Genomic DNA, 27,159 nt, shown 5'->3' with positions numbered 1-27,159 from the left:
AGGGCTCGCAGCGCGGCTCCATGGCGACCCCCGCCGCACCCATAAGGCAGCATGAGCCCCACGCCGCCGCCCAATCAGGAGAGGGAACGGCTATGACTGACAGGATGGAGCGCCACGCAGGAATCGTCTCCGTCCAATAGGATTGGGGGACGGATGCCGGCTGGCCAATGGAAGCGGCGGGAGGGTCGCGCCTCTCGGAGAAGCTCATCCAATGGCGGGCGCGGGGGCGGGCTCCTGGAGCACGGCCAGTGGAGAGCTTCGTGGGCGGGGCGCAGCAGCGGCGGGGGCCAATGGTGTGCGGGCGCGGTGCGCCTGCGCAGCGGCCGCTCGGGCGGGCAGTGCGGCGCCGTTGGCCGGAGGCGGAGGGGAGCGATGGAGCAGGGATACGGCGGTAGGTGCGGGGTGTCCCCGAGGCGCCGCGGGGGAAGTCCCTTCCCCTCCTTCCTTCCTCCTTCCCTTCTCCCCGTACCCCGGGGCGGCGGCTCGGTCCTCCCTCCGCCTCCCCGGTAGCGCCGGGGGGGGGTCAGCCCCTGAGGGAGCCGTTGCACCCGCCTCCCGTGAGGGGGCGCCGCCGCTGATTGGCTGAGCGGCCGCGTCGCTCCGAGCTAGGGCGCCGCCGATTGGTCGACGGGAGCCGTTCCCTCCTCACTCCCCTTCCCCCCCCCCCACCCCCCCCGGGGTGTGAGGGGGGGCGGAAATGGAGCCGGTCCCATTTCTGAAGACGACACAAAATGGCGGCCAGGCGGCCACGCCCCCCGCCGCGTGCGCGTCGGTGTCGTGTGTCGTCGTCCCCCCCTCCCCCTTCGGTTGTGTCGTCGTCCCCCGTTGTGACACACCTCCCCCTACCCTGTGGAGTCCCGGCGGCTTGTGGGGGGCGCTCAGCTGGGCCACTTTCTCATGGCCACGGAGGGGATCCGTTGAACCGCCCTCCCCACCTCACCCCCCCCCCCCCAGCACCGGCTTCACCCCGGGTGGGACCGAAAATCCACCCCCGGTTCCCCCGGAAGAAGCGGCGGCAGTGAGTCGGTGAGGAGCGGGGGCCCGACCGGGGCAGCTGTCACCGCCGTAAACCCCGCCAGAACGAGCCGCCCCCTCGCATCCCGCCTCCTAAGCCGTCTGGGTACGTCTTTCCCCCCCCACCACCCCCCGCCCCGAGGTGTTTTCCTGCTCCCCGGTATAACGGCAACCGGCGAGACGGCGTCAAACGAAGCGTAAGTGAGCGTCGAAATTGTTAATGTCGTTAAGGTTCGCTCAACGGCGTGTGGGAAGTGATTTGTGAGGGGAAAAACCCCCTTCTCTTTCATCAAAGCACCAAACGGCATCGGATTCGTGAGCGTCGGGGCACTCTCCCAGCTCCTACCTGGTTTTTACATCTCTTTAAGCTACAAAACGAGGTTGGCGGAGGTGGAAATCGAAAGAAAGTCACCCAAATGGAAGTTTAACGGGTGGATATCGGTTGTTTAAAGCCCCTCGATGAGGCTTACTTAGATGTGAGATGGCGGCACGTGGGTAAGCGCTCGCTGAGGTTCGCTCGCCGGCGTGTGGGAAGTCATTTGTGGGGGGGAAAAGCCCTCCTCCTTCATCAGAGCACCAAACGGCGTCGAGTTTGTGAGCGTTGGGGCGCTCTCCCAGCTCCTGCTCGTTTTTTATGTCTCTTTAAAGTAGGAAACGAGGCTGGTAGAGGTGGAAATTGAAAGAAAGTCACCCAAATCGGAGTTTAACGTGTGAACGTCTGTTGTTTAAAGGCTCTCAATGAGGTTTGTCTGGATGCGAGATGGTGGCACGTGGGTAAGGGCTCGCGGATCCGAGCCCAAAGCAGCCTGACAGCCTGGATCCTCTCCCCCATCTCCGGTTTTTGAGCCCTCTGTCCTCTTCCCACCTTGAATTCCCACTTCGCAAAGCGAAGTGGGATTTTTAACTCACTGTTGAAAACGCTTCCGTGGTTTTTATAACATAATTGTGACCGCGGCAGGATTTTATAAATAATACAGCAGCGATGCCGTTTTTGCGTGTGTTTTATCAAGTTCCTAGTACCTTGCACGTGGCTTTTTCTGCAGAGATCATTCGTAATTCATCCCGACATCGTGTTGATACAGACCTGTTGACAAGTTGCTCTTTTCAGGTTCCCTCTGTCTCTGCTTCCAGTTTGGTGGAGATCTGATGCCCGGCTTCTCTTTCATCATGCTTTTAAATGTTTTTTTAAGTGTTTTACCTGTTTTTCGGGCATAAAAATGAGGTGAGAGACTGCAACGGGATTAAAAACACCTTAAATATGTGTTGAATCATCCTCTACAAGAGCTGGTTTCTTTCTACCGACAGCTGAGCGAGTCTGGATAAACAACCCGGAAGAGTTTAGGCAGCTAAAAGTTATTCCCGAGAAAGATTTCATTGGATTCGTGACGTTAATGAGCTGCCCAATTGCTGGGATATTCCCTTCGTCTCGCAGAAATGTTAATAAATTAAAACCACCGAGCATGTTGCAGCTTTAGAGAAGTTTTGTTGTGGATTTTTACCATTGTATAGTATAAAAATGAAGGTGTTAACAGTTCTTTGGCGTTTTAGAAATAAACCTCAGGTGTAGCCAGCTCACCTTATAAGCAGCCCCCTTTATTTTTAATTCTCTGCATGTTGAGAATCGCGTGGTTCCACCCAAGGGGGTTTTTGGGAAGAGCGTCCTTTACAGTCGAGCCTTGCTTAGGAGCGTGTGATAATAGATTTAATTTGAATACTTCATGATTCCAGCAGAAGACAAAGTTTATTCTTTCCGGATAAAGTCCTTTGTTGAAATCAGCGGGAGAACCTCAGACCTCTGCTTTCAGAAGGAATTGGCCCCGGCTTTTTGTCTGTGGGTGTTAAACTTCATTTCTCAGCGTTTCACATAAACTGAATGATGTAAATCTCTCAACGTTGCTCCACCATCTCCGGATCCATGCTCTGCTTTCTCCATGTGCGGAAAAAAATGATTCCCAAGCTTTTTCCCCAGCTCCAAGCGCGCTGTATTGGGAATAAACTGGGAACCAGGACACACGGCACACTCGGGTCAGTAAAATTCACCGCTTGGTCCCTTCTGAGTTGTTTATTTCCTGCTCTGCGCCTTATTTCATGTTTATTTTCCCAAGAGAACTCGATGATGATTTATTCTGCTGATTTTTTTCCCTCCTGGGGATATTTACAGACTTGCGCTGCTGCAGAGCTGACGATACAACCCCTGCTCGGTGGTGCCCAGTCATTAATACCCGAGTGTCTCATCTTGTGGGATTTTTTTACATAGTATTTAGTTTCAAAATTAGATGTTGAACTCTTTAATTACCCCGTTCTTAGGTTGTCGTGAAAGCTTGAGGTCTTTGCTTAACCCAGATCCCTTCATTCCTTGAAAGAATATGATAATTGTGGTAATAACGTGTATGAATATAACCGGCCCTACGTCTCAGCGAGCCAGACGCCAACATGTACGCACGGGAAATGAAAGCTGGGGAGCTTTATCCTATAGAATCTGGAGGTACAAAGAGGTGGGATTCTCTGTGCCTGAAAAACTCTGCCTTTTGGGCTGAGCAGCCTCCCTTTTCCTCGAGGTTTTGTGCTGGGGCCAGGCTGTTTTTGCCTCCTGAATTACCGTACCCAAGGTTTTATCAAAGACGGCTTAAAAATCGAAGGCGAGGAGCTCGCTTTTAATCCGCCGTCTGCCTGTGGTCAAAAACGGAAGGGCTGCTGCTATTTTTGCATCATCGAATGAGAAACAGAGTGACCTGCCCAGAGGAAAGCTTCCCTATGCTTCCTTCGCTTTCTCTTCCCCCTTTTCTCCGGCCGGGAGCTCAGCACGCACTGGGACGATGCCTGGGACAGCCAGGGGTTCGGTGTCACTCGCTGTCACCCGAAGCGATCGCCTGCACTCAGCAGTTTGTTTTCAAGAGGTGAGAGAAGGTGCTGGAGGAGGGAGCGTTAAAATTGAGCTGTGAATTTAAAATCAAGCGTGGGGGTGGCTGCAGTCGATGGATCTGAGGTTTATCCTTAATTTCCGTGCTCTGTCTCAACCTGATGCTCCTCACCGGCAGCTGGAAAACCCCATCCCAGCCCCATCCCGCTGGAAAATGAAGCTGAACAGTGAGGATTTGACCTAAAAACGCCGACAGTGGGAAAGGAACCGATTTGGTAATAAAACTGCGATTTATAAAGGCGTTTGCGCCTCGCAGTTCCTGTTTCGCTGTTGCTGCGGTTTCCGTAGGAGTTCAAAAATACGTCAGTGGCCCTTTCACCCGCGATTTCTGTAGGTTTTGTGTCCTTAAAGTGGTTGCCTGCGGGGAAAAAAAATTGTGAAGAGGGAGAAGTGTCCTGGATGTCCTTGGTGGGTGTTAGAGGGGTTTGTACGGGGGGTGCAGGAGAAGGGGTTTGTAAAATTGGGGGCTGTTTGGAAAAGGAAATGTTTTGCCAAATTGGGGGTTGTTGCCAAAAAAGACAACTTTTTGGAAAATTGGGGGCTGCCTCCAAAAAATAAAAGCTTTGACGAAGTGGGGGCCATCTCAAAAAATGAGGAAAGTTTTTGGAAAATCGGGGGCCGCCGCCAAGAATAGAAAAGCTTGGCAAAATTGGAGGCCGCTGCGAAAAATAGAAAAGCTTTGCAAAGTTGGGGGCTGCCAGCAAAAATAGAAAACCTTTGCAAAGTTGGGGGCTGCCTCTAAAAATAGAAAAGTTTGGCAAAATCATGGGCTGCCTCAAAAAAAAATACAGAACTTTGGCAAAATTAGGGGGCCCCCTACAAAAATAGAAAAGTTTGGCAAAATCAGGGGCCCCCTCCAAAAGTAGAAGAGCTCTGCAGAATTGGGGTTTGCCTCCAAAAATAGAGAAGTTGGGCAAAATCACGGGCTGCCTCAAAGAAATACAGAAGTTTTGCAAAATTGGGGGCCCCTTCCAAAAACAAAAGCTTTGCAAAATCGGGAGCTGCCACCAAAAATAGAAAAGTTTGGCAAAATTCTGTCTCCCTCCAAAAATATATAAAAGTTTGGCAAAATTGGGGACCCCCTTCAAAAACAAAAAAGCTTGGCAAAGTTGGACGTTATCTCAAGAAAATAGAAAAGTTTGGCAAAATCGTGGGCTGCCTCCAAAAATCCAGAAGCTTTGCAAGCTTGGGGCCACCTCTGAAAATAGAAAAGTTTGGCAAAATCAGGAGCCACCTCCAAAAAAGAAAAGTTTTTGCAGAATCGGGGGCTTTCTCTAAAAAAATAAATGTTTTTCAAAATTGGGGGCTGATTCCAAAAATAGAAAAGCTTTGGACAATTGGGGGCCACCTCCGAAAATGTAGAAATTTTGCAAAGTTGGTGTCTAAGGCGCAGAAAAGCAACTTAAACCTTAAAAGAAGAAGGAAGGAAGTGTGCGTGTCTGTGATTTTTTTTTGGCTCGTGCAGGCTCTTCCTCAGCCGGGGAGTGTTTGGAGGAAGAGGAGGTTGCTAAGGGGAAGGGAAACTGTGGATCTGGGCTGGGGCCGGCGGGGGAGAAGCCAAGGCCAGAGCAGAAATGGGGAGAACTTTGGGGTAAAACAGTGGGCGTCGAAGTAACTCGGATCCGTAGGAAGCTGCGTGTCAGTCGTTTGGCTTGTGAACCAGCTTATTCTTCTGATCAGAATAATAAATAAAGATTAAAAAATTGTATTCCTGCGAGGAATTGGCAGCCAAGACACTGGGAAATGTTATCAGCAAAATGCCCAGCGCGTTGCTTTTGATTTCGAAATTTAATGTAGATGATATCAAGGTTTCTTTACAGCATGGAGCTTATTTATCCCATGCCGTTTGCGCGGATGAAGGCGTTTGCTGCTGTGCCGGGGATGCCGATTCCACCCTGGAAACTTTGGAAAAGGTTTAAAATGATGATTTATTTTGGCGAGAAAAACAAATGGCTGCTGTGAATTGAAAGAGCCGGTGGGGTCGTGGCGGGAGCTCCTGCAAGTCATGGCCCTTTGTTGCTTCTTCCACCTTCACCCTGTCACCGTTTCGGAGCGAGAGACCAGACTGAAGCCGCCTCGTTAGCGCAAATCTTGCAATTAGTGCTGAAAAGTGGAGGGAACTCTCTTTATTTTATTGGCTCGCATAATTGCAGTGCTCAACGTTGGATCCCGTACGAGGACATCCGATATTCCCTAGGAAAAAGGATGTGTCACACAACTGAAATGCCCATTCTTGATGCCGGTTTGGTTCTTCGGATGATTTATCCCACAAATTTTTTTCCTGTCGAAACGTAGCTCTGCACCGTTGTTACATCGAGCACCTCTTAAAACTAATTTCTTTTTCAAAACACAGTGATTTTTTTTTTTTTATTAATTCAAAACCTCCTGGGCATTTTTTTGGTGAAACAATCTGAAATAAAGCATCGGGCGGGCGTAGAATTGTCGAGGTTGGAAGGAACCTTTCAGGTCATCAAGTCCGTGCTTCGGGCATGTTTCCCAAACCATAGCAAGTGGAAGTAATTAAAGACCTTATTGGTTTTTAGGGTTAATTAAGGGAAGAAACGAACCCTGTGATCACAGCAGAGACAATCCTGCTAATAGCTCCATTCTTTTTCTTGCAGGCTATGGAACCTGGAATACTGGGGCCACCAACACTCAAGGTGAGTTTTGTGTAGCTAAAAATAGATCTGAGGAATTGCATTTTTCTTCTTTCCAGCCAGAAAAAAACATAATATAGCATCAGCTTTTGCAGCCTTTCCTTCTCCTCTACCTGTTCTAGCGACTTTGTACTTGGTTTTTGGTAAAAGCTTCCTCCAGGATATTGTGGTACGCTCTGATTCCCAGTCGGGTACCGGAGGAACTGGTCACAACCTTGCGTGTAATTAATTAATGTGCTTTGCGTTATCTCCTGAGGTTTATTAGTGCCGCAAAACGAAGTGTGTCCTGGGGTGGTTGGGAGTTGGGGCTCTCTGCTTTGAACCCCTTTCCAGCCTAAACAGCAAAAGCAGCAGGATTCTCCCAAAAGCGAGAGTTTTAATGAACGTGTTTTGCTTTTGCTGTGGTTTGCTTCTTGAGGAGTTTTAATGGAATCATTTGAGTATATTTGAATATACGAAAATATATTTGTATATACGAAAATGTTTCAAGAAACGTTTCAAAACTATTTGTATTATCCATTTCATTTTCCTGATTAGCTCTTGGAAATCCCAGCTGCGTTCTTTCCTGTTCCGTGCAGAAGGATCCATTGTTTTTACCACCTGAATTATATATATTTAGTCTCTGAACTTCAACTTTGTTGCTTTTAGAGCTGAAACTCTCTTTTCTTTTTGTCCCGCTCAGGTACCTACGCGACGAATGCGACGAGCTGGCAAGGTACGTTCTAAAAAACCTCATTTGTCTCCAGGCTTCAGGGTGTCCTGCTCAGTCTCTTGAGCTGGCTGCAGCGAGCAGAGCTGTTTTCCTGCTCATAAGCTGTCTCTGCTTGGAATTCCATGTGAAATACGCAACTCTGTGCTTTTAAACCGCTAATTCTTTTCTTTATTTTTACCTTGCTCCATGATTGCGGCTTTTGCTCTTGCCAAGGGAGCAGCTCTGGCCTGCTGACTGGCAGCCATCTGTTCCGTAAAGCAGAAAAAATCAGCTCGCGGATGAGAAAAGTTCATTTATTTTACGTCTCCAGTTCTCGTTTGATCTGGGACAGCCAGATGTGTGTATTAATAAATTGATTTTAATGACATTACGTTGTTTTCCCCTCAAAACCCAAGGTTTGCTCTTGAATTTTTGGCAGCTTGATGGTACGCAAATACAGTTCTCTACGTGTAAGCTGGCGCTTCCTCAATATGACATGATTTGCTTTCGCTAATAAACTTTTCCTCTCGGAGCAATTAGTTAATTGGCCTTGACTTGGACCGTTTGTCTGTTTTAAGCCGGTCTTAACGCATTCCGAAGCAAAAGCCCGAGATTCCGTTATAAAATACTATTTCTTTGGTCCTCACGATATAAAATTGAAGGCTGCGTGTTGGGCTGTGGATTCAAACCTCCCGGCTCAAGTCATTGGTGAAAATAAAGGGTTTTTTTCCTTCTGTTATTCCTCTTTTTTGTAAAACCTGTGTGCCGTGTGGAGGACTTGCACCCCGTTGTGCCGGCTGTTGTGCCGCTGCAGAGCAGAAAGGTATCTTGCCACAAGGTTCTCTCTGAATACAACTCCCTGCGTTGATTTTCTGATTAATTTATTTCGTCGCAGTCCTTTTTTTAATGGGTATAATGGCGATGTGCCCAGCAGCGCATCTGCGTTGGGTTTTCTCGTCTCGTTTAGTGGGACCGTGCGACAGAGGTGGCTCAGGGTCTTGTTCTGAAATCGCAAATACAAGCAGCAGCGCTCTGTTTCTGCGGATAAAACCACCCAAAAGAAGAAAGTCCTCATGCTTTTAGGGTTAGGCAACAAGAACCTTTGATATTTCTCACTTTAAGAAAACTATTTTTCTTGAAAGGAGGTAAAACCCAGCTGCAGCCCTGCCTGTAGGATCCATTCACATCTAAACTCTTCCTCCAGCTACCCACGTCTTTACGATATTGTATTAAAATCCATTGTGTTTTCCTTTCCTTCCAGGCTATGAAGGCTACGACTATTACAACACCCAAACCACCGCCGCTAACACAGCAGCCACCTACAACTACGCCGCTGCCACTTCCAGCAGCTGGGAAACCCCCAAAACCTCGGATCTGAGCATGAATGCTGACGTGGGCGCCGCGATGCCCGTCGCCTCCTACGGCACCGAGACCTCGGCTAACGAGAACTCGGATTCCATCATTGCCAAAATCAACCAGCGGCTGGATATGCTATCGAAGGAGGGCAGCGGCGGGACAGGGGAGGGGATGGAAGACCAGGAAAGGTGACCGGTCCACTTCTTTTTTTTAATCTTCAATCGCATAAAAAATAATGGCTTTTAATCACTCTAGCTTCAGATTGTTTCTCATTATCTGAGAGTTCATTAACATGGTGGGGCCTCCTCAGCATGAGTCGCCACCTCCTCAGGTGGCCTTGTGAAGTCTTTGCCTTTGGGCTGGTTTGTGATCACTTCGACGATCCCTGGACGATTTGGGTTTCCTCTTCGAGCTCGTTGAGTGATGAAGGCAACCCGCGTCCTCCAGGTGGCATCGGTGGCGTGACGAGTAGAAGGAAGTTTCCCCTCGAACATCCAGCCCAGCACTGGTCATGGGGCGCCAGGAGGAGCTGTGCTTTGGTACCGATTGCCTCTGAAGCAGCTCCGACCCCTTCAGATGCTGCCAATATTTCTTTCTCGGTTGGGGTACAGTTGGCCTCGGAGCCTCTATATCCCCGACTCCGGAATCCCAGGGGTCGACCTCGACTCTCCCCTGGTGCTTTCTGCCAGAGGCTCCAGGTAGGGCCACTGTCCCCGGCTGTGGTGTAGAGCACATTTTTAATGTCCCGTCCCGTTCGGACTGGTCCAAGGGCTACTGCACGCACAGTCTCGTGTTTAATTTGCTCAAAGGCCCGTCGTTGCTCAGGACCCCACGTAAACTAATTTTTCTTTTGAGTCAGTTCACAGAGAGGTTTCACAATCTCACTAGAGCCTGGAATACGCGTTCTCCAGAAACCCGCAACGCCGAGGGCGGCTTGTGTTTCCTTTTTGTTAGTAGGTGGGGACATAGATGTTCTTTTGTTAGTCACATCCGTTGGGATCTGGTGACCACCATCTTGCCGTTTAATTCCTAAGAACTGGATCTCTCCTGCAGGTGCCTTGACCTTACCTCTTTTTATGGCAAAACCTGCTTTCAGAAGACTCTCGGTTGTTTTTTTACCTTTCTTGAAAACTTCTTCTGCTGTGTTAGCCCACACAACGATGTCATCGACGTATCGCAGGTCTCCTGGAGCTCCAGCCTTCTGCAGTGCGGTCTGGATCGGCCCGCGGCAAATAGCAGGGCTGTGCTTCCACCCCTGGGGCAGTCCGTTCCAGGGGTACCAGACGTCCCTCCAGGTGAAAGCAAACCGTGGGCTGCATTCTGCTGCTAAAGGAAGAGAGTAAAACGCGTGAGCGATGTCAACTGGAGCACGCCACGTGGCTGCCGTGGACTCCAGTTCATACCGCGGTTCCAGCACATCTTCCTTCGGGCCACGATAGTCTACCGTTAGTCTCCAGCCTCCGTGAGACTTTCGCACTGGCCATACAGGGCTGTTAAAGGGCGAGCGAGTCTTGCCGATCGCTCTTCGGGTCTCCAGCCGACGAAATCGGGTTCTGGATGGGAATCGGGGAGTCTCGGTCGGTGCGATGCTGTCGCCGATGCGCTGTGGTGGTAGCAGTTGGCACCTGCTGTTCTTTAACCTTCAGCAGTCCCACAACCGAAGGGTCAGCTGAAAGGCCGGGTGAGGCAGACAGCTGTGTGCCGTCCTCAGTCTCTACAGCTGCTCTACCAAAAGCCCATCGACACCCTTTTGGGTCTTTGAAATACCCTCTTTTGAGGAAGTCTGTGCCAAGGATGCACGGGGCATCTGGACCAGTGATAACGGGATGCTGCTCCCATTTATTCCCACTCAGGCTCACTTCAGCCCCCAGTACAGTCAGTTCTTGAGACCCACCTGTCGCTCCAGAAACAGTCACAGATCCTGTCCCTTTATGATTCGATGGCCATAGGGTGCACTGTGCACCCGTGTCCACAACGGCTGTGTAGTTTTGTGGCTCTAATGTGCCAGGCCGTCGAATCCACACCATCCAATAAACTCTTGTTGTCCCTCTCCTCCTCCTGGCTGGAGGCAGGGCACCTCTGATGTCTGTAATTAGTAGATGAGTTTCTGCCTGGAGCGGAGAACGGCCCCCTGCGGACTGGAGCAGCAGTCCTCCTGGAATAATTTGTTCTTCTATCTGTGTTACCTTGCAACTCACTTACTCGTGCCTGTAGGGCCGAGGTAGGTTTTTTTTATCCCACTTACTCAAGTCCTCTCCATAGTCACAGAGGCAAAACCGCAGGATATTTCGTAGTGTGTTCTGTTTCCTCTGAGTCGGTCTCGTAGGAGGGGATCTTCTCCTAATGGCTGCAACACGGGTCCACGCAGGGGAAGAATAAGATCTCTCCTCCATCCTAGATAGTTTATCAAACAGTTTCTCATTTTTCTCAATCATTTTCTCAGTTTTATCAGTTAATCTTTCCACAGCTGCTACAGTGAGGGGACGAGAAAGACTGTTTTCATACTGTCGCATTCTGCTAGCCACTTCATTTACAGTTAGTGACACATCATCAGCTCCTCCCCAAATCAGCATCGACAAGGTACGGGAATACATTGGTGGTGCACTCCGTACAAACTTCCGCAACGTAGCTCGCCTGCATGGCGTTTCATCAGGATCTACGTCCGCTTCCCAGTCACCATAAATCACCTCTATCACAGCCATTTCTCTCAGGTACTTAATACCTTTCTCTATGCCGGTCCATTTAATCGGGCGGCATTCAATATCATCCTTAAACGGATATCTGCCTTTTACGGCTGACACGAGTCGCCTCCAGAGACTGAGAGTCTATGACTTTTTCCCAAGAGCTTTATCTATACCGCCTTCTCTGGCCAGGTTTCCTAACTGCCTGGCTTCGCTACCAGCTAACTCCGTGCTATCAGCCCCATTATCCCAGCATCGGAGCAGCCAGGAGACAAGCGTCTCACCATCATTCCGGGTAAAATCCTTTCTCGTCTTTCGCGGATCCTTCATAGAGAAGGATTTAATGATCACCTCGGTATCTGATTCCTCCTCCTGGGTTGACGCAGGAGCCCCTCCCCTATCGTCTTTAGAAGAACGCTTTCCTCGATCTTCATCGGAAGAGTCCTCCCCCTGCTGTCTGGCTTTACTTGGTCTTTATCACGAGGGGCAGAGGAACTTACTGACCTCTTCTTTTTCCTTCTGGTCACTGGGGCAACTTGTACCGGTGCCGATGGGGTTCGAGTAGTGTCAGTGCGTATCGTACTACACCCACCTACTGCGCCAAGATTTAAAGAGAAACCCCCCCTGCAACTCACGCAGGAAAATCGGCACCAAAAGCATGACTTTAGGAACGCAAGTGTCATTCCCCATACCCAAAGGAGATCCCTCTCCTGGCTCTGATGGGGACCATTCGACGTAAGAAGTAAAGGGCGCAGTAAACATGTCCATGGTAAAATTCAAAGTATAATTAGTGTAAGTAGTAACAGAATCCATTACGTAATGCCCCAGGAACGAAGGTGAAGACGCTATACGTTCAATCACAGCCTGCATCTCAATTAAAAACAGCAGCAAAATAGCACGTTTGGACCACCGCGTACAGACAGAAAGAGCAAGCAAGCAATACAAGGCGTAAGGCCAGCTAAGCATTGTCGGATCAATTAACTTTAAAGCAGTCCATACAAAGAGACGATACAATAATCTGTTCAGCAACGACATGATGGTGAGGCGTCTGTATCAATCTCGGAGTAAACTGGAATTCAAACCACTCAGACCATCTGTCAGAGCTCTGGCAGTGCCACAGTCGGGGCCCCATGTTGGGTGCCGATAAATCTGTCACGGTTTTGGCCGGATTGGCCAAGCAGAACGACAGATGCCCGCCCCCGCTCCTCAGAGAGGAGAGGAAGAGACAAGGTGGTTTACGAGTTTGGAAAAAGAACTAAACTACTTTAATGAAAATAATAATAAATAAGAAAATAATAATAGAATAATAACAATTAAAAATAAAAAGTGTATAATATATACCAAACCGTATCCAGCTCCCAGGATGACGATCGCGTCACCAGCAGACCCAGGGAAAGTCCCAGATTGGAACTAGAGTCAGGAATGCTGGGATCGGGATCAAAGGCAGACGGACAGACAGGGTCCTCCTCAGGCGTCGGCCATTGAATTAAAAACGAGCCAGAGCCCCCCTTTGATCCCTCGGCTTTTATACGGAGCGTGATGCAGATGGGATGGAATACCCCGATGGTCAGTTCGGGGTCACCTGTCCCGTCCGCTCCTCCCTGTGGGTGGGATCCCTCCGTGCTTCTCCGCTTCCCACCCTCCATGGGGGCGAGCAGCGCCGTTAGCCAACCTTGGTTGTTCCAGCAATAAGTCTTAAGCGAGAGCCTCTGTGCGCACCCTTCCTTGGTATAATGAGGTCTCGTCACTCCGAGAGTGAATGGTTTCTGAACAACGTGCTGTTAATTTCAGCCGTTAGGCGGTTAGAAGAGGCCCAGCTAAAAAGTAGAATTACAAATCAGAAAATTGGTTCTGTTTTACCTCAAACCAGGACAGATACAGATATGTGTGTGTATAAATATACATATAGAGAGAGATATCTTGTAAATATATCATACTTGATGTACACATCAAAACCAGCTTCCGTTCTCAATTCAGTTCCTAGATTTTGCCAAAGGCTTTCTTGTTTCTAGTTTTTAGATTCCTTAAAGTTATTTTTTTCCCCTCCGCATCCCTTTTTCCTCGCGGCTTCCCAGTAATTACGGTGGTTTTCTAATCCCGCTGGGTTAAATTCTGCCAGTCCGGAGAGTTTCATATCGCGGTGTGTTTTGCTGCTAAAATAATAATACGGATCTTGGCAAGAGTTACCGAATCTGTGAAGTTTTGCCTTTTTTTTTTTTTTTCCCATTTGGTGCTCGCTGACAAGATGCTGGGGGGTTTGTCTGCATTAACTCACGCCCAGAGGCGCAGCGTAGAGGCAACGAGAAGCAGCTTTTTTACCTGGGGAAGCTTTTGGGATCTGCTTTTCCGCTGGCAAAACAAGAGTGGTTTAGTGCTGTAGAGTTCGTAAGGTTTGACATCTCTGAAGAATTTCCGGTTACATAATCGTGCAGAAAACCACAGTTCTTCGGTAGTTATTTATTTTCTCGGAAATTTAGGAAAAGGTGGAGCGGGATACAGAAAGTGATGGGTTTAAAAATCTTTTTCTCCCATTTTTCTGGCCGAAACCACTCAGATTGTGATAAAAATGGCTGCAAACGCCTGTATGATGCGCGGGGATGTTATTTAACTGCTGACCAGTGTCTCTTCCTGCGCAGCTCGTTCAGATTTGAATCTTTCGAATCCTACGACTCGAGGTCTTCCATGAACGACCGCGACATGTACCGATCCGGCTACGATTACGGAGAAGTCGGAACCGATCGCAACGATTCCTTCGGCAGCCAGTTCGACGGCCGCCGGGATCAATCGCGCAACCGAGGCAACAACTACGGCCTCGTGCGAGGCCGGGCTCAAAACCGCGTTCAGAACCGTGGGCGTCTGAACGCTTTCAACCGCGCCGACCACTTCATGCCCTCCTCCAGCTCCGAGCGCCTCTCGGCTCGTTGGAACGAGTTGAACTACATGGGTGGGCGCGGGATGGGGGGCGCCGGATCCAACAGGCTCCCATCCCTCTTTTCCCAAGCCCTCGTTCCCGATTACGGCGACTACGGCGATTACGGTGACTACGGCGATTACGGCGATTACGGCGACTACGGGGATTACGGCGACTACGGGGATTACGGTGACTACGGAGACTATGACTATGGCATGATGGGGATGTCGGGCATGGGAATGGGACGGTATGGGAATATGCCGTATGGAATGGGGAGGCAACGGAACAGAGACAGGATGGGTACGGTGCCCTGGCACATGAACACGCTCATGGTAAGTCCTCACTGTCGGGGGTTTTTTCTTGTGAAAATGGCTTTTTTTTGCTTGCCGCGGTGGGTAGCCTTCATTGTTTGGCTGTATGGAGGAACACCCGTCTTCATTCCCATTGCTTCCACCACAGAATAATTTAAATTTGGGTAGAGCAGGGTGTCACCAAGCTTGTATATACCCATTTGCACATAAAATAGAGCTCTGAGTGCTTCTCTCATCCCAAATCTGCTCTCTAGTGGCTCTAACCCAGCTATAAAATCCTTTTATCGCCAAAAACCAGTCTGCAGGATCACGAGAATTTAAACTTTTTGAGACGATGCAGCAGATGGATGGAATAATTTGATTTTTTTAAGCTTTTTTGGTGCCTCGAGTTGATGGATACAACTGATGTCTTCCTGCTTTAGCCCAAGAGAAGAGGTTTCCGAAACCGTTCGGGCGGGCGATCGGACAGCGAGGGAGGAGGACGCAAACGCAAACAGTCGCAAAGCGGCGACGAGCCTGACAGCAAACAGGCCAAGACCGACAGCGAAGGAGACGACACCGAGAACGGTACGAGCCGTCTTCCCTCACTAATATTGACCCTTTTCCCCGTTTTCCCAGTGTTTCATCTCTCAGCTTGACTGACAGCTGTTACGTTTCGAAGCTGTGTTATTTTTTCAGTCGTCAGCGTTTTTATAGTACTCCTTCGAGTGCACAGGCTTTATATTCTGTGTGTTTCGTGGGACAAAATTTAATGCCCGAGGTGAGCGTTGAGAGAGTCAGGACAGAGTTTGCAGCAGACGCTGACGGGCAAAGGGAAACCAGTGAGCTATCTGCCATTTTCACTGGAGTTTTGAGGCGTTATCGCAGTATTTGGTGATTTATTAAGGGCCCCTTGGAGTGTTAAGTGGGAGAAAAGACGCCCCCGTTCCCCCCCCCCCGACACCAGCTAAATGCTTTTTCTTTTGTGCAGCAGATGAGGGCGACGGAGAGGAAAAATCAGGAGATGAAGCTGACAAAGGTGTAAGTAACTTATTTTTTTATCCGTCTTTGTGGCAAATGTGGGAATATTTAAGCGCTTGAGCAATTTCCTCTGCTCTTTTGACCGTGCTGAGAGTCAGAATATGTAAAATTGCCCAGAAACAGCGTTTTGAGCCCATTTATTGTGAAAGTATTTGCTCCTCATAATTCCCCTGTGCCCTTCAGCGGGGATCACAGGCAGGTTCACTTGCACTGAGGTGCCTGAAAAGCGCTTGTAGTGGAAAGGTTAGGATCCCGCGCCCGTACTTCTGCTGCTGGCGAGGCTCGTTAGGGCTAAATGCCAATTAGTGGTTGATCTCTTTCCTGGGCGGTTGGTTTTCCAGGGGTTGGATGGGGGTCATTGCCGTTTGTCTCGCCTGTCACCTTTGGTGTTCCTCGAAGCGGCGACTCAGCTGCCGAGGATTTAAATGTTGATCGTGAGAAGTGATCTATGGAAAACGACATGATTTCATAAACGTTTATAAAAATAGACAGTTAATCCCCAAATAGCACAACCCTTCGCCCGCTCCGCGGTCTGGCTGGGTGGACTGAAACCTCCAAATCTCCCTAAATAACACCAGCGTCGTCTTGTGTTTCTCTTTTCCAGGAGTTCGGGGCGATTTGGCGGAGGAAGGTGGGGTGTTACCCCCCCCCCTCACGCAGTCCTGGCCTAATCCTACTCGGAATCCATCTGCGCTCCCGAGAACTTCATTTTTGGGGGGCTCAAAAGCTGATGCAGCTCCTGCTGCCACCACTAAACCAGTCCCGGGCTGTGGCGCTGCCCATCGTGGCACAGAGGTGCCGTGCTGGTTAGCAGGAGAGTACCAAAATGGTTTCATTTCTTCGACATTTGCCGTCTGTGTGAAGGGATATTGGATATTAATTTATCTTCCTGCCTTGTTGGGAGGACGGTGGCGAAGACGTGCCCATCCCGGCAACAGGGCAGAGCAAAAATACCATAAACTAAACAATTTTCAGCAGAGGCTTCAGTCACTGGGCTAAACCCTGATTTACTTATTTTTTTCAAATAGATGGGAATGTATCAAGGTATATTAGAAGACTAATTTAAAAACCGTATGGTCTAAAGTAGCTGAAACCACTGCCGTTTGTTTGGGATTGTACTTTTTTGGTGAAGACACGTCAGCCCCCAGCACGTTGAGCCTCCTGCGTTAGAGTGGCTTGGGGAAAACCACGTGGAGGAGTTTTGTTGCTGCTTTTGGGTTGTTTTCAGGATTAAAACTGAGGTGTCGTTGGATGTTAAAATTCTCTTTAAGCCTCCTTCTGATGCCCGGGGTCTGGGCTCCGGGGCTCCTTTACCTGAAAAGGTTAACGGGTGAATTTTTGCCTGAGTTCGGTGAGGCTGATATACCTCTGACTCGGAGCTTTGTACCCTGAAACGCTGCAGAGATGAGGTCAGCTGAACCGTTAGTTCTTTTTCACTTTCCCAGTAATTATCAAGGAATTTTCCCATAATTATCAAAGAATTATTGGGAAGGCAGCACGAGGATTATACCCAAAACGGTCCCGAGGAAGCAGAACACCGCTAGCGTCTCTGCTGTCTTTGGTAGTTTAACCTTCTTGAGGAGCTTTTTCAGCCTTGTGGAAAAATACAGGGGAGAAAATGAGACTTTGGGGAGCAGCAGCAGCTCCTCCCAAGGAAGGGAGATGGAGGGGCGTCTCTGCGGCAGCGTAGAAGTCGGGATTCTTTCCGCTCTTGCCTCTAACAGACTTTGAGCTGCTGTGGGAAGTTCAGGGAGCGGGAGGAGAGGAGGGTTTGGGGTTTACAGTAACTGCTGGAGACCTTGGAAAGAAGCTGCCGCTTCCCCACGGTCGGAAGCTGGTTTGGGAGAGGGAGAACTTCCAGAGACCGAAACAAGTTGTGACTTCCCCAAGCTGAGAGTAAAGAGAAAACCAAGGGATTTGGGTCCCAAAACACCTCGGCCAGCAAAGTGGGTGATTGCGAGCACGACGGTTCTGACTTTATTTCTGTTTTTTTCCTCCTTTAGCATCTGGAGATGGCTGTGAAGATGACGATGAGGAGGTGAAAAAGAAGAGGGAGAAGCAGCGGAGAAGGGATCGGATGCGCGATCGTGCTATGGACAGGTCAGGAAAGCGATTCGCCAGTCCCTTCCCAGCACTTCGGGGAATAATAGTGGATATTCCTCTGCGCAAATGCGGGAGAAATCTGCTGGGGGGTCGTATTCTGGGACTCTGCATTCTGATGGCAGCACTTCTTCTTCCCCCCTTGTTGTGTGTTTAACGACTGTTTTAAGACCGGGAGAATCGCGTGGTGTTTAATACACAGCTCAGCGTAGAGTTACAAATTCAGAAGGGTGTTTTAAGTGGCTGATATGTGCAGCCTTGCTTTTAAAATAATACAATAAGAGATGTAAAGACAGACTGAGCAGCGCAGGCGGCACCAGCGTTTCTGTATCTCGGGCCTTTCCCACAGCGGAGAGAGTTTTACCATATCAAAGATTGCCGATTCACCTCCTGCCCTAGGAATTTCCCCAGTTGCTTTTAAACTCGTGTAGCCTCCACTCCCGTAGCGTAAATTTTTTTGAGATTTTTTTTTTTTAATTCGTGCAGGTTCTACAGGGATTGTAAAAGTCCAAAGTGAAATTGTGTGGGGTGGAAAAAACTAGGAAGTGGAAAACTACAACGGGGGCAGTAACGGTCGCGATCTTCGTGATGTTCTCGTTAGTTAAGCTGAGCTTGTTCCTCATTTGCGACACGGTTGCTCTGTTTAGAATCCAGTTTGCCTGTTCCGTCTGCAAGTTCCGCAGTTTTGAGGAAGAGGAAATCCAGAAACACCTTCAGAGCAAGTTTCACAAAGAGACTTTGCGATACATCGGTACCAAACTCCCGGATAAAACGGTGGAGTTCCTGCAGGTAGGCGGCTTGCCTGCGTTGGCTCTGCCCTTCCCTGCATCCGCGCGGGGGTGCCCCGGCTTAATTTGGGGTGCCCAGGCTTGGCTAGGGACTGGAAAGGGGTTACAGATTCCTCCGCGTACAGCCCCCGGCTCGGTTAGCTCGCGTCACTGCTTGTTAATGCATCGCCCGATGACATCACTTCGCGTGACACAATTTCTCACGGATTTTCACGTTGGAAGGGAAAATTAATTGGATGAATTTGAACAGAAAACCCAGAAATCATTATTCCAGAGACGGTCTTTGCCATCTACACGTCTAGACCTGAGGAAGGCGAGATAAAGACTGGGGCGTTCTACCTTCTGAATGAGCAGTGGTTGCTTTTTGGGGGTGTTTTTCAAGGATTTGGGGTCTCCCACAAGGAATCTGATGGTGATACGGGAGCGGGCTTCTGTCTGGCTCCCATTTGGATCTTTCCGGCTCTTCCTCTGGTCAAAACGACAGGGAGCAGGGAGGGGAAAACACCCGCCTTGTCTGGGAGGGGAAAACACCCGCCTTGTCTGGTGAATTCACCGACCCTGGGGTTTTTCTCCGGAGAGCTTGTTTCCCTTTGGATCCGCTCGACCGTCTCGGTGCATGGTGAGGTGGAGGCTGAATTTTGTCCCTTCCCTCCAGGAGTACATCGTCAACAGGAATAAGAAAATCGAGAAGCGACGCCAGGAGCTGACGGAGAAAGAGGGCACAAAACAGAAACCGGATCCTTTTAAGGGTAAGTGGCCGTTCTGCATCCGGAGATGAAGCGAGTGTGCAAGAAGTAGAGAGGAGGAACGAACCCAGAGCTGGGGGAAGTGCGACTTGTCCCTTCCACCTTTATTTAAATAGATTTTTGGAGAGGGAGGCTGGTTTGGGGAGGAAAACAGCCTCGGGTAAGTTGATTGCTGTGTACCTTGGGCTGTTATCCCCATCTTTCTTCCTCCTACGCTTGGGTACTGCTTTTTAGAGCCGAATAACTCTGGTTTTTTTGTCTTTGAAAGCAGAAACGGGAAGTTTGGGTGCGCAATTAGCGTGTTGGCAGTGACACGGGGTCGTTAGAGGGGGTGGGAAGGCAACGTTAAGTGTCCGAACATCTCATTCATTTGGGATTTCTCATCGTCGCTGTAGGTATCGGCCAGGAACACTTCTTCAAGAAGATCGAGGCGGCTCACTGCATGGCGTGCGACATGCTGATTCCCGCACAGAACCACCTTCTGCAGAGGCACCTGCGATCGGCCGATCACAACAGAAACCGCAGGGTGAGCAAACCCTGCTGGCGTCCCGACGGGAGCGTTTCAGCTCTGCCGGGGCCGGGGGATGTCGATCCAGGCGCTCCAGGTTTATCTATAAAAAAAACCCACAACCTTCTCGGATGGTCTTGCATCGCACAAGAGATGAAGCCGATGACCGGGGAATTATGAGAAATGGGGAGGTGAATAGAAAAAGTGATACTAAAAGGGAAATTTGGCCTTTTCTTTTGTGCTGGGGGTTGAGCAGGGTACGTTGTCCAGGTGTACTGTGCAACTGTGCAGGCTGAACACTTCCTCTTTCTAAATTTGCTAGAGATTAAAATGAAAAACTGCTTGGGGAATTCATAGATGAGATGTAATCAATGTCTAAACCGGGCCAGGCCTGGAGAGGGGCTCGTTGGAGACGGGATGAGCCACGGGGTGGTCGTCGTCTCCTCTGTCTTTGAGTGTTTGACGTGGCCGTCGCTGTCCCGGACACGATCTCGTGGGGTTTGGGGGACGTTCCTGCTGCTGGTGCCAAAGCGCGTCTTTCTCCAGGACTCGTGTTAACGGAAGAGATGCGAGTGCTCCCTTGCATCCGCTTCTTGCGCTGGTTTTTGGGATCGGGCTTCCCAAGCCCAGCGGAGGAGGAGGGAATAGAAACCCTCAAAGCAAACTCCTCGTTTGAACTCTTCCCCGGTTGAACCCACTGATGGTCGGTTCCTTTGCAGATGGCCGCGGAGCAGTTCAAAAAGACCAGCTTACACGTGGCCAAGAGCGTCCTGAATAACAAACACATCGTAAAGATGCTGGAAAAATACCTCAAGGTGAGTGAACGAGAGAGTCGGCAACTCCTGCCGAGTTCCCGGAGCAGCACGGAGCCGCGTCTCGCCGTGTCGGTGACGGGACGCCTCGCTGCGTACGCTGGGGAGAAGCGTAGGTTCCGCTCCGTTGCCTTTTTATCTCTTAAATCTTTGGTTTCTTTTCTCTGTAGGCGGTTTACCACTTCTCGTGTTTTTTGTTTTTTTGTTTTTTTGTTTTTTTGTTTTTATTATTTTATTTAACTCGCAGACTCTACTTACTGTCATTCCCAGGCGCGTGTAGATCAATTATGAAACCGTCCAAAACGGAAACGTAATTAAAGAGACCAAAATAGCCAAAGGAACTCCGGTTCCCCAAAGCCACCCCTCGAGCTGTGGCCTTTGCGGGGGGACACACGGGGTTCCCCCCAGCACAGGGGTCGTGAAGCCGCCGTTTGTGTCCTGTCGGGATTAAATTCCGACATGGCCGGCTCTTCGCCCACCCGTTAACCCTGCACTAGGGCTCGGGGGGGAATTTTGACCCTCTCTAATGAGCCGGGCTCTGCGGCGTTCCCGGCAGCGCAACCAAATCACCCAATTCCCAGCTGAAAAAAAAACCCTCATTAGCCTCCCCCCACCCACCCTTTATTTTCCCTCCTCTTCCCTTGGGAAGTGGCAGCCGATCTTCAGAGCCGAGACGGAACACCAGGAGAGGTCAGGGGTAGGGTTCGTTTTAAGCCCCAAAAAAACCCAGCGTTCGGAATTAAAGAAAAGAAGTCCGGAAAAGCAAACGTGGTTCTTCAGAGTGTGGGGGGTTCGGCCGCTCCGTGCGGGAATTACCCTCGCGATAAACGGGGTTTAACGGGCGAGGTCCGCATCCGAGACAGAGAGAGAGAGGAAAGGTCGCAACCTCCTCCACCAGGCGAAGATGAAAAGAAGCGCTTTTGGCTACTTGCTCGTTCCCCGGAAATCCGGGAGCGGCCCAGGATCCGGCAGGAGAATCCCTTGTTTTGCAAACCTGGCAGACAAGGGCAGGCAGATGCCCACACACACCCCACACCCCCCACGGCGGGGAGCAGATGGTTCCCCTGGTCCCGCCAGCGTCATGGTTTTATTTTTGGGCTAAACCCGGACTGAGCTGGCTCTCATCATGCCCGGTCTTTGCTAAAATCTAGCGCACAAAAAAAAATAAATAAAACCAAACCCGTAAAAACTGCGACTCCGCCCTCCGGGTCCGGTGAAAAAGAGACTTTTTTTTTTTTTTTTTGGTTTTTTTGAGAGAGAGTTTGTCGGCGTAGGATGGCCGTCTCTCTCCTTAAACCGGCCTCCGGTGCACGTTGAACAGGAGGGGGAGATAAAAAAACCCTGCGGTGCCCCACAGGAGAACAGAGAGAGCCCTCGGGGCCGAGGAGGTGCAAACCTCTGGCATCTCTCGGAGACTATTTTTTTTTATTAAAACAAACAAACAAACAAAAAAAATAACACCCCTCCCCCCCCCAAAAAAAAAAAAAAGACTGGAACCACTCAAGTGCAACTCCGTCTACCCCTGCCAGGGTCCGCAGGCACGTCCACATCTCCTCATCATCAACGGTATCAAAACTGCCGGCAGATCTAAATGACTCGCCCCGGGCACCCGACCTTTGTCCATCGGCAGGAGGAGAACTTCGGCTCCATCCCAGCACCGTCTCCGTATCATTCCCAGGTGCAAAACCAGACTGAAAAGGGGTGGAGGAAAATCTGAGGATTCCAGGTAATGCCAAGAGCCGCCTCGCCATAAAAACGTTCTCGGCAAACCTTCCCCCAGAAAGGAAGGGCCCGGAGCCGCAGGGCCGTTAATTAAATCAAGACTTGGCCGCATCATTTGCTTTGACCCATCGGCCTTAACGATTCCTCCTCGGAGGGACGATGGCGGGACACCTCGCCCTTCCCAAGGGAAGCCGTGACAGTCTCCACCACGAGTGGACTTCACAAATCCCCCTGCCCCGGTAGAGTTTTTACCGGCGATAACGGACGTTGGGGTCCAGATCGCGAGGTAGAACCCCGTATCGATTGTCTCTCCCGTCACCTCCGTAGGGCGGGATCCTTCGGAGAAGATGAACGTTGAGGTTTCTCCTCCATCTGCATGGATCTTCTCGCGCGGAGGCAGCCAAACCTGGGCTGAATTCCTGATCGAGGCATTAAACTCCGGGGTGGGGAGCTGGGGGTAAAAAAAAAAAACCCACAAACCCAAATTTGTTTTTTTTTTTTTTTTTCTTTTTTAATTTTTTCCACTTGACTAAAACCTCGCCCCGCCGCGGTCGATCAGATTTCAGGCGAGGTTTGTGCCCGTCGTCGGCATGCCGCCCTCCGTCCTCCCCTTCCCCCAGCGCCGCCGTGGCGTGGTGAGCCGTAACGGGGGGGGGGAAATAGGGGAAAAAACAAACTTAAAAAAAAAAAAAAAGGGAATTTTCGATCGCAGCAGGGGGTGTGTGTGGGGCATCTCCTCTCTGGCAAGGTCAGGGTTAGAGGGCAGCGACCCCCCGTGTCCGTCCCCCCCCCACCCCGTCCCCGGACTTTGACCCTCCACGCGCTCAGCCCCCACCTCGTAGCTCCGGAAAGGCGAGGGGGGAGCGGTGCTGGGATCCGCCGTCGGCCTGAATAAAGGTAACGAGGTCAAAAATCCAACCAAAAAACCATAAAACCCCCCCCAAAATAATAAAAAAAAACCAAACCCAACACAAACAAAAAAACCCACCCAAATCTGGAGGGTTTTGGTGTCCCCCCCGACCCCCCTTCCTGCTAGGAGAGAGCTGCGAGGTTATGACCGCGTCTGGATTCCTCCGTCTCCCGAAAAATAAAAATTAAAATAAAATCGAGATGAAAAACTGGAAGCGTCGCCGCTCTTCCCAAGGCGGGGAGGGGAATCCGGCTGGAATTTTGGATTTTAATCGTCTCTTTTTGTTGGTGTTTTTAAACCCAAATTCCTCCCCGGGCAAGGAGCCGCTAACGCCGGCAGGTTCCCGCGGTGACACCGCGATGCCGGAGCTTTTTGGGCGTTTTTAATGGATTTTTTTTTTTTTTCCCACTCCTTCCCGGTGTGGGATCGTTTATTGTTGATTTTTTTTATCCCGGGATTCTTCTCCCGCTTCGGGATTTTCCACGATGGATTATTATTTTAACAATAATATTTTGACTTTTCCACCATTTTAAAACTCGTCTGTCATCAAGGCGATTTTTCGGTTGCCAAAAAACCTCTTTTCACGGCCAAAATTCCCTGACTTTCTTATTTTTTGTCTTTTTCCCATCTTTTTTCCGTAGGGAGAAGATCCTTTCACGGATGAAATCACGGATCAGGATGTGGACGAAGCTTTGGAAGGCGGAGATGGCGCCGGAGAAGCAACCGCCGAAACCGCCGCCGTCGAAACCACTGGAGAAAACGAAGGAGGAATGGGAGAAACTACGGAACCGGCGGAAATTCCCGAAGATTTTCCCAAACCTGAGGAATTTCTTAAAAATCTGGGAGAACAAGATCCCCCCAAACCGCTGCTGATGCCCCCGTTCCTGCAAGACGACGAGCTGGAAGCGGAGGAGGTGACGACATCGGAGGTGACATCGGAGGTGATGGCGGAAGCGGCGCCATCGGAAGCTCCAGAAGAGCCGTCCGCGCTTCCCGAAAATCCACCAAAACCGGTGGTTTCACCCCAAAATGAAACTGAGGGTTGGGCAGGCAAAAAGGAGGAGGAAGAGGAGGAGAGAGAAGCTCCGCCGGCGGCTGAGGAGCCGCAGCCGGAATAACTGTGAATATTTGTGAAGGTGATGGTATAATCCATAATTTTTTTGATTTATTATTATTATTTTGATGATTTTTTTTTTTTTTGAGCGCAGCGCCCGAATTTGGCCAGTTTGGGGTTTAATTAAGTTGGGTTCAGGAGCAGCCCCCCCTTCCCTCCCCTCCCCCCCCCCCCCCAGTCTCGTTAAAATTAATTTTTTTTCATCATTTTCTTGCCAATTCTTTTTTTTGTTATAGGACGAAGAGCGCAGGATCGTACCTTCCCCAAGAAACCCGCCGGCTGCTGGGGCGGGGGGGGGGGGGACGGACATGTTTTTTGGGGCAATTTTAGAAAGAAAAAGGAAAAAAAAAAACCCACAAAAAAAAAAAAAAGAGCTGAGGTTTGGAAAAATAATAAAATCTATCAATTCCACCCCGGCGGCTCGTTGGGTTTTAAGTGCAGCGATAACCTTCCCCCCCCCCCCCCCTTCCCTCGCCGAAAATCTTCAGTTTAGGCAAATTTTTTTGCTTCTTTCCCCCCCAAAAATGGAATTTTTCCTCTTGGGAAATGCATTTATTTTCATCTCCCTCCGTTCCCAGGTGAGAATTTGCTGTGGGTAATTTGCTAATTAAGCTCGATGATCTCACAAAACGAGGTGGTTGGTTGCGCGGGGATTCGCCCGGGCTGAAGCAAATGGTTACTTTTTCCCTAAAAAAAAAAAACCCTTTTCCAGCAAAATTTGCAGGTCCTGGCCACCTCCTCTGGCTCCAGACCCATTTTCTAAAGGATTCACCCCCAAAAAACCCAGGGAAGCGATGATTTGGTGAGGTTGGAGGTGGAGTAAAATCCTGGGTGTTTTTTACCAAAATCGCCTTTTTTTTTGTCGTCCCCCCCCCCCCCCCCCCCCAAAACACCCCCCTAAAGGCAGATTTTCAAGGCTATAAAAAAATAGAATGATTGTAATGCAGCCCCCCCCGTCCCCCCGCAACTGCCCCCCTGCGGCGGGCGGCTACTCATTCATGCACCGAGCCCTGCCCCGGTCTCAGCCCCCCCCTCGGCACAGAGGTGGGTGATATTGGGGGGGGAGGGGGGGGACACACGGACACCCTGCGTGCGTCCCCCTCCCCGGTGTGGTGACCCCCCCCCGTGTGATGTCACACCGCGCGCTGCACCCCCCATCCCCGTCAGTGAACCCCGACACTCCCCCCCCCGTGCACCCTCTTGTGCACTGCCCCCCCCCGGTGTCCTGTTGCCCCCAGTGCACCCCCCCCGTCCCCCCCCCCGCCGCCTTTGCCCACCCCCAGTGCAATCCCCTGTGCATTGCACCCCAAGACGTCCCCCCAGGGACCCCCCCACGGTGTTGTCCCCCCTCCGTGCGTTACACATTGCCCCCCAGGGACCCCCCCCGCCCCACGCAGCGCCCCCCCCCCCGGTACATTGCACCCCGGGGCCCCCCGTATGCCCCCCCCCCCATGCATTGCACCCCAAATCACCCCCCGTTCGCCCCCCCGCATCGCACCCGGGACCCCCCCCCCCCGTGCAATTCCCCCCACAGGTTGCCCCCCGCCGTGCATTGCCCGCCCCCGGTGCGTTGCACCACGGGACCCCTCCGGTTTGCCCCCCCCCGCGGTGCGTTGCACCCGAGGACCACCCCCCCCCGTGCCCCTTCCCCGCCCATGCATCGCACCCCAGGAACACCCCTCCCCCGTGCATCGCCCCCCCCCGGGACTCCTCCCGGGACCCCCCCGGTGCATTGCACCCCCGGGACCCCCCCGCGCTCCCTCCTCTCACCCCGTGACGTCACGCCGCGCGCTGCCCCCGTCGCCGCCGGCAGCAGCAGCGGGTGGGCGGAGCCGGCTGCGCCGTGACGTCAGGCGCAGCGCGGTGAGGTCAGTGCGGCGCCGCTGACCGGACCCCGTTGCCCCTCGGTGCCCGGTTCCCCCCCCCTTCCCCCCGGCCGCCTTCCCCCTCCCCCCTTCCCTCCTCCTCCCCCCGCCGCCGCTCCGGGATTCCACCAGCCCTCAGGTTACCCCCGGCCCCGGCGGGAGGGCGGCTCGCCCGGGCCGGCTTGGCCCCCTCCCGCTGCCGCCGCTTGAGGTAAGAACCGGGCCGGTGAACGGGGAGCGGTGGTGGGGCCGGGGCGAGGGGTTCGTCTGAGGGAAAGAGGGGGCCGCGATTCACCAACGCCTTTTACGTCGCCCTGCCGGCGTAACCCGCATTGCGTAATGCGGCCGCTGCGTCAGGGGAGGCCTACGTAAACTGCGGGCGCGGAAGGTTTGGGGCCTGCTGCGCAAACGGCGTAAGTTGAGGCATTGGGGGGAGAGGGGGGGCGGTGCGGGGTTGGCGTAGCGGCGGTCACGCGCCGGCTGCGTAGGCCGCTGCGCGAGGTTCGGCGCGCCGTACGCAATTTGCGCAAAGGCCGGCCCGGCTGAGTGAAGCGGGGTGAAGGGCGGACCCGCGGCCGGTACGGAGCGGCGGCGGACGGAGGGGAGCGGCGGGGGTCGGGGGGGAACGGGGAGGCGCTGGGGGAGTCGCTCGGTCCGCGGAAGGGAGCGGAGAGCGCCCTCCCGCCTGCTCTCTCCGGGTTACGCTGCTCGCGTAAGGCCGGCGCGGCGCTGCGGCGTTTGCGTACGGGGGAAGGTGGGAGCGGCGGCGCCCCCTCCCCGCTACGCCGTTAGCGTAGGTTGGGGGTTAGAGGCGAGGGGGGGTGGGTGGGATGTGAGTTGCGCCGTTGTCGTAGGCCCGGTGCGAGGCGGGTTACGCCGTTGGCGGGGCCGGTACGCAGAGTGCGTGCGGTGGGGCGGGGCGGCGCGGGGGCACTTCCTGCCGCCGCCATTTTGTCGGCGGACGGGAGGAGGAAGCGGCGGCTCCTGCGCGGAGGCAGCGGCCAGGCCCGGCCCCGCGGCCCGGGGTGAGTCA

General features: G+C 51.7%; 2 protein-coding genes and 1 long non-coding RNA gene across 19 annotated transcripts in view; 2 read left to right on the top strand and 1 right to left on the bottom strand.

The window, feature by feature from the left end:
- The first annotated feature begins 259 nt into the window (after positions 1-259).
- On the top strand, positions 260-24,627 carry AKAP8 (A-kinase anchoring protein 8). 11 transcript variants are annotated; one of them, XR_008463474.1, is made up of 16 exons: positions 3,046-3,911; positions 4,053-4,101; positions 6,556-6,594; positions 7,274-7,306; positions 8,544-8,826; positions 13,956-14,562; positions 14,964-15,108; positions 15,512-15,559; positions 16,166-16,192; positions 17,565-17,661; positions 18,309-18,450; positions 19,105-19,198; positions 19,591-19,721; positions 20,423-20,518; positions 22,045-22,241; positions 23,789-23,924. XR_008463474.1 is itself a non-coding variant. In XM_054183400.1 (16 exons), the coding sequence occupies exons 1-15, from the start codon at positions 3,831-3,833 to the stop codon at positions 24,263-24,265; spliced, it is 2,349 nt and encodes a 782-aa protein (XP_054039375.1). In that variant the 5' UTR covers positions 3,046-3,830; the 3' UTR covers positions 24,266-24,283; positions 24,498-24,627. The 11 variants fall into 11 exon arrangements, 10 of the variants coding, with proteins under 10 accessions (XP_054039379.1, XP_054039380.1, XP_054039384.1 ...); XM_054183400.1 differs by lacking the exon at positions 22,045-22,241 and adding an exon at positions 24,498-24,627 and having other exon boundaries at positions 23,789-24,283; XM_054183409.1 differs by lacking the exons at positions 3,046-3,911; positions 4,053-4,101; positions 22,045-22,241 and adding exons at positions 276-391; positions 2,123-3,039 and having other exon boundaries at positions 23,789-24,406.
- On the bottom strand, positions 24,445-26,094 carry LOC128901419 (uncharacterized). Its single transcript, XR_008463475.1, has 2 exons — positions 26,032-26,094; positions 24,445-24,948 (listed from the first exon to the last, which is right to left on the bottom strand). It is a non-coding gene; the product is annotated as an uncharacterized LOC128901419 (long non-coding RNA).
- Positions 26,095-26,180: 86 nt separating this feature from the next.
- Positions 26,181-27,159, top strand: part of BRD4 (bromodomain containing 4) — a 78,425-nt gene continuing 77,446 nt past the window's right edge. For 4 of the 7 annotated variants that reach the window (XM_054183392.1, XM_054183394.1, XM_054183391.1 and 1 more), the window contains exon 1: positions 26,181-26,337. The gene's annotated coding sequence lies outside the window, so the exon portion shown is untranslated. Of the gene's footprint in view, positions 26,338-27,051; positions 27,152-27,159 lie in introns of those variants that run through there. The other 3 variants (XM_054183389.1, XM_054183386.1, XM_054183390.1) reach the window with 3 other exon arrangements.

This window comes from Rissa tridactyla, chromosome 25, assembly GCF_028500815.1.
Source record: "Rissa tridactyla isolate bRisTri1 chromosome 25, bRisTri1.patW.cur.20221130, whole genome shotgun sequence".
Taxonomy (NCBI): domain Eukaryota; kingdom Metazoa; phylum Chordata; class Aves; order Charadriiformes; family Laridae; genus Rissa; species Rissa tridactyla.
Note: the sequence above shows the minus strand (reverse complement) of the source record. Positions and strands in the feature narration are given on the sequence as shown.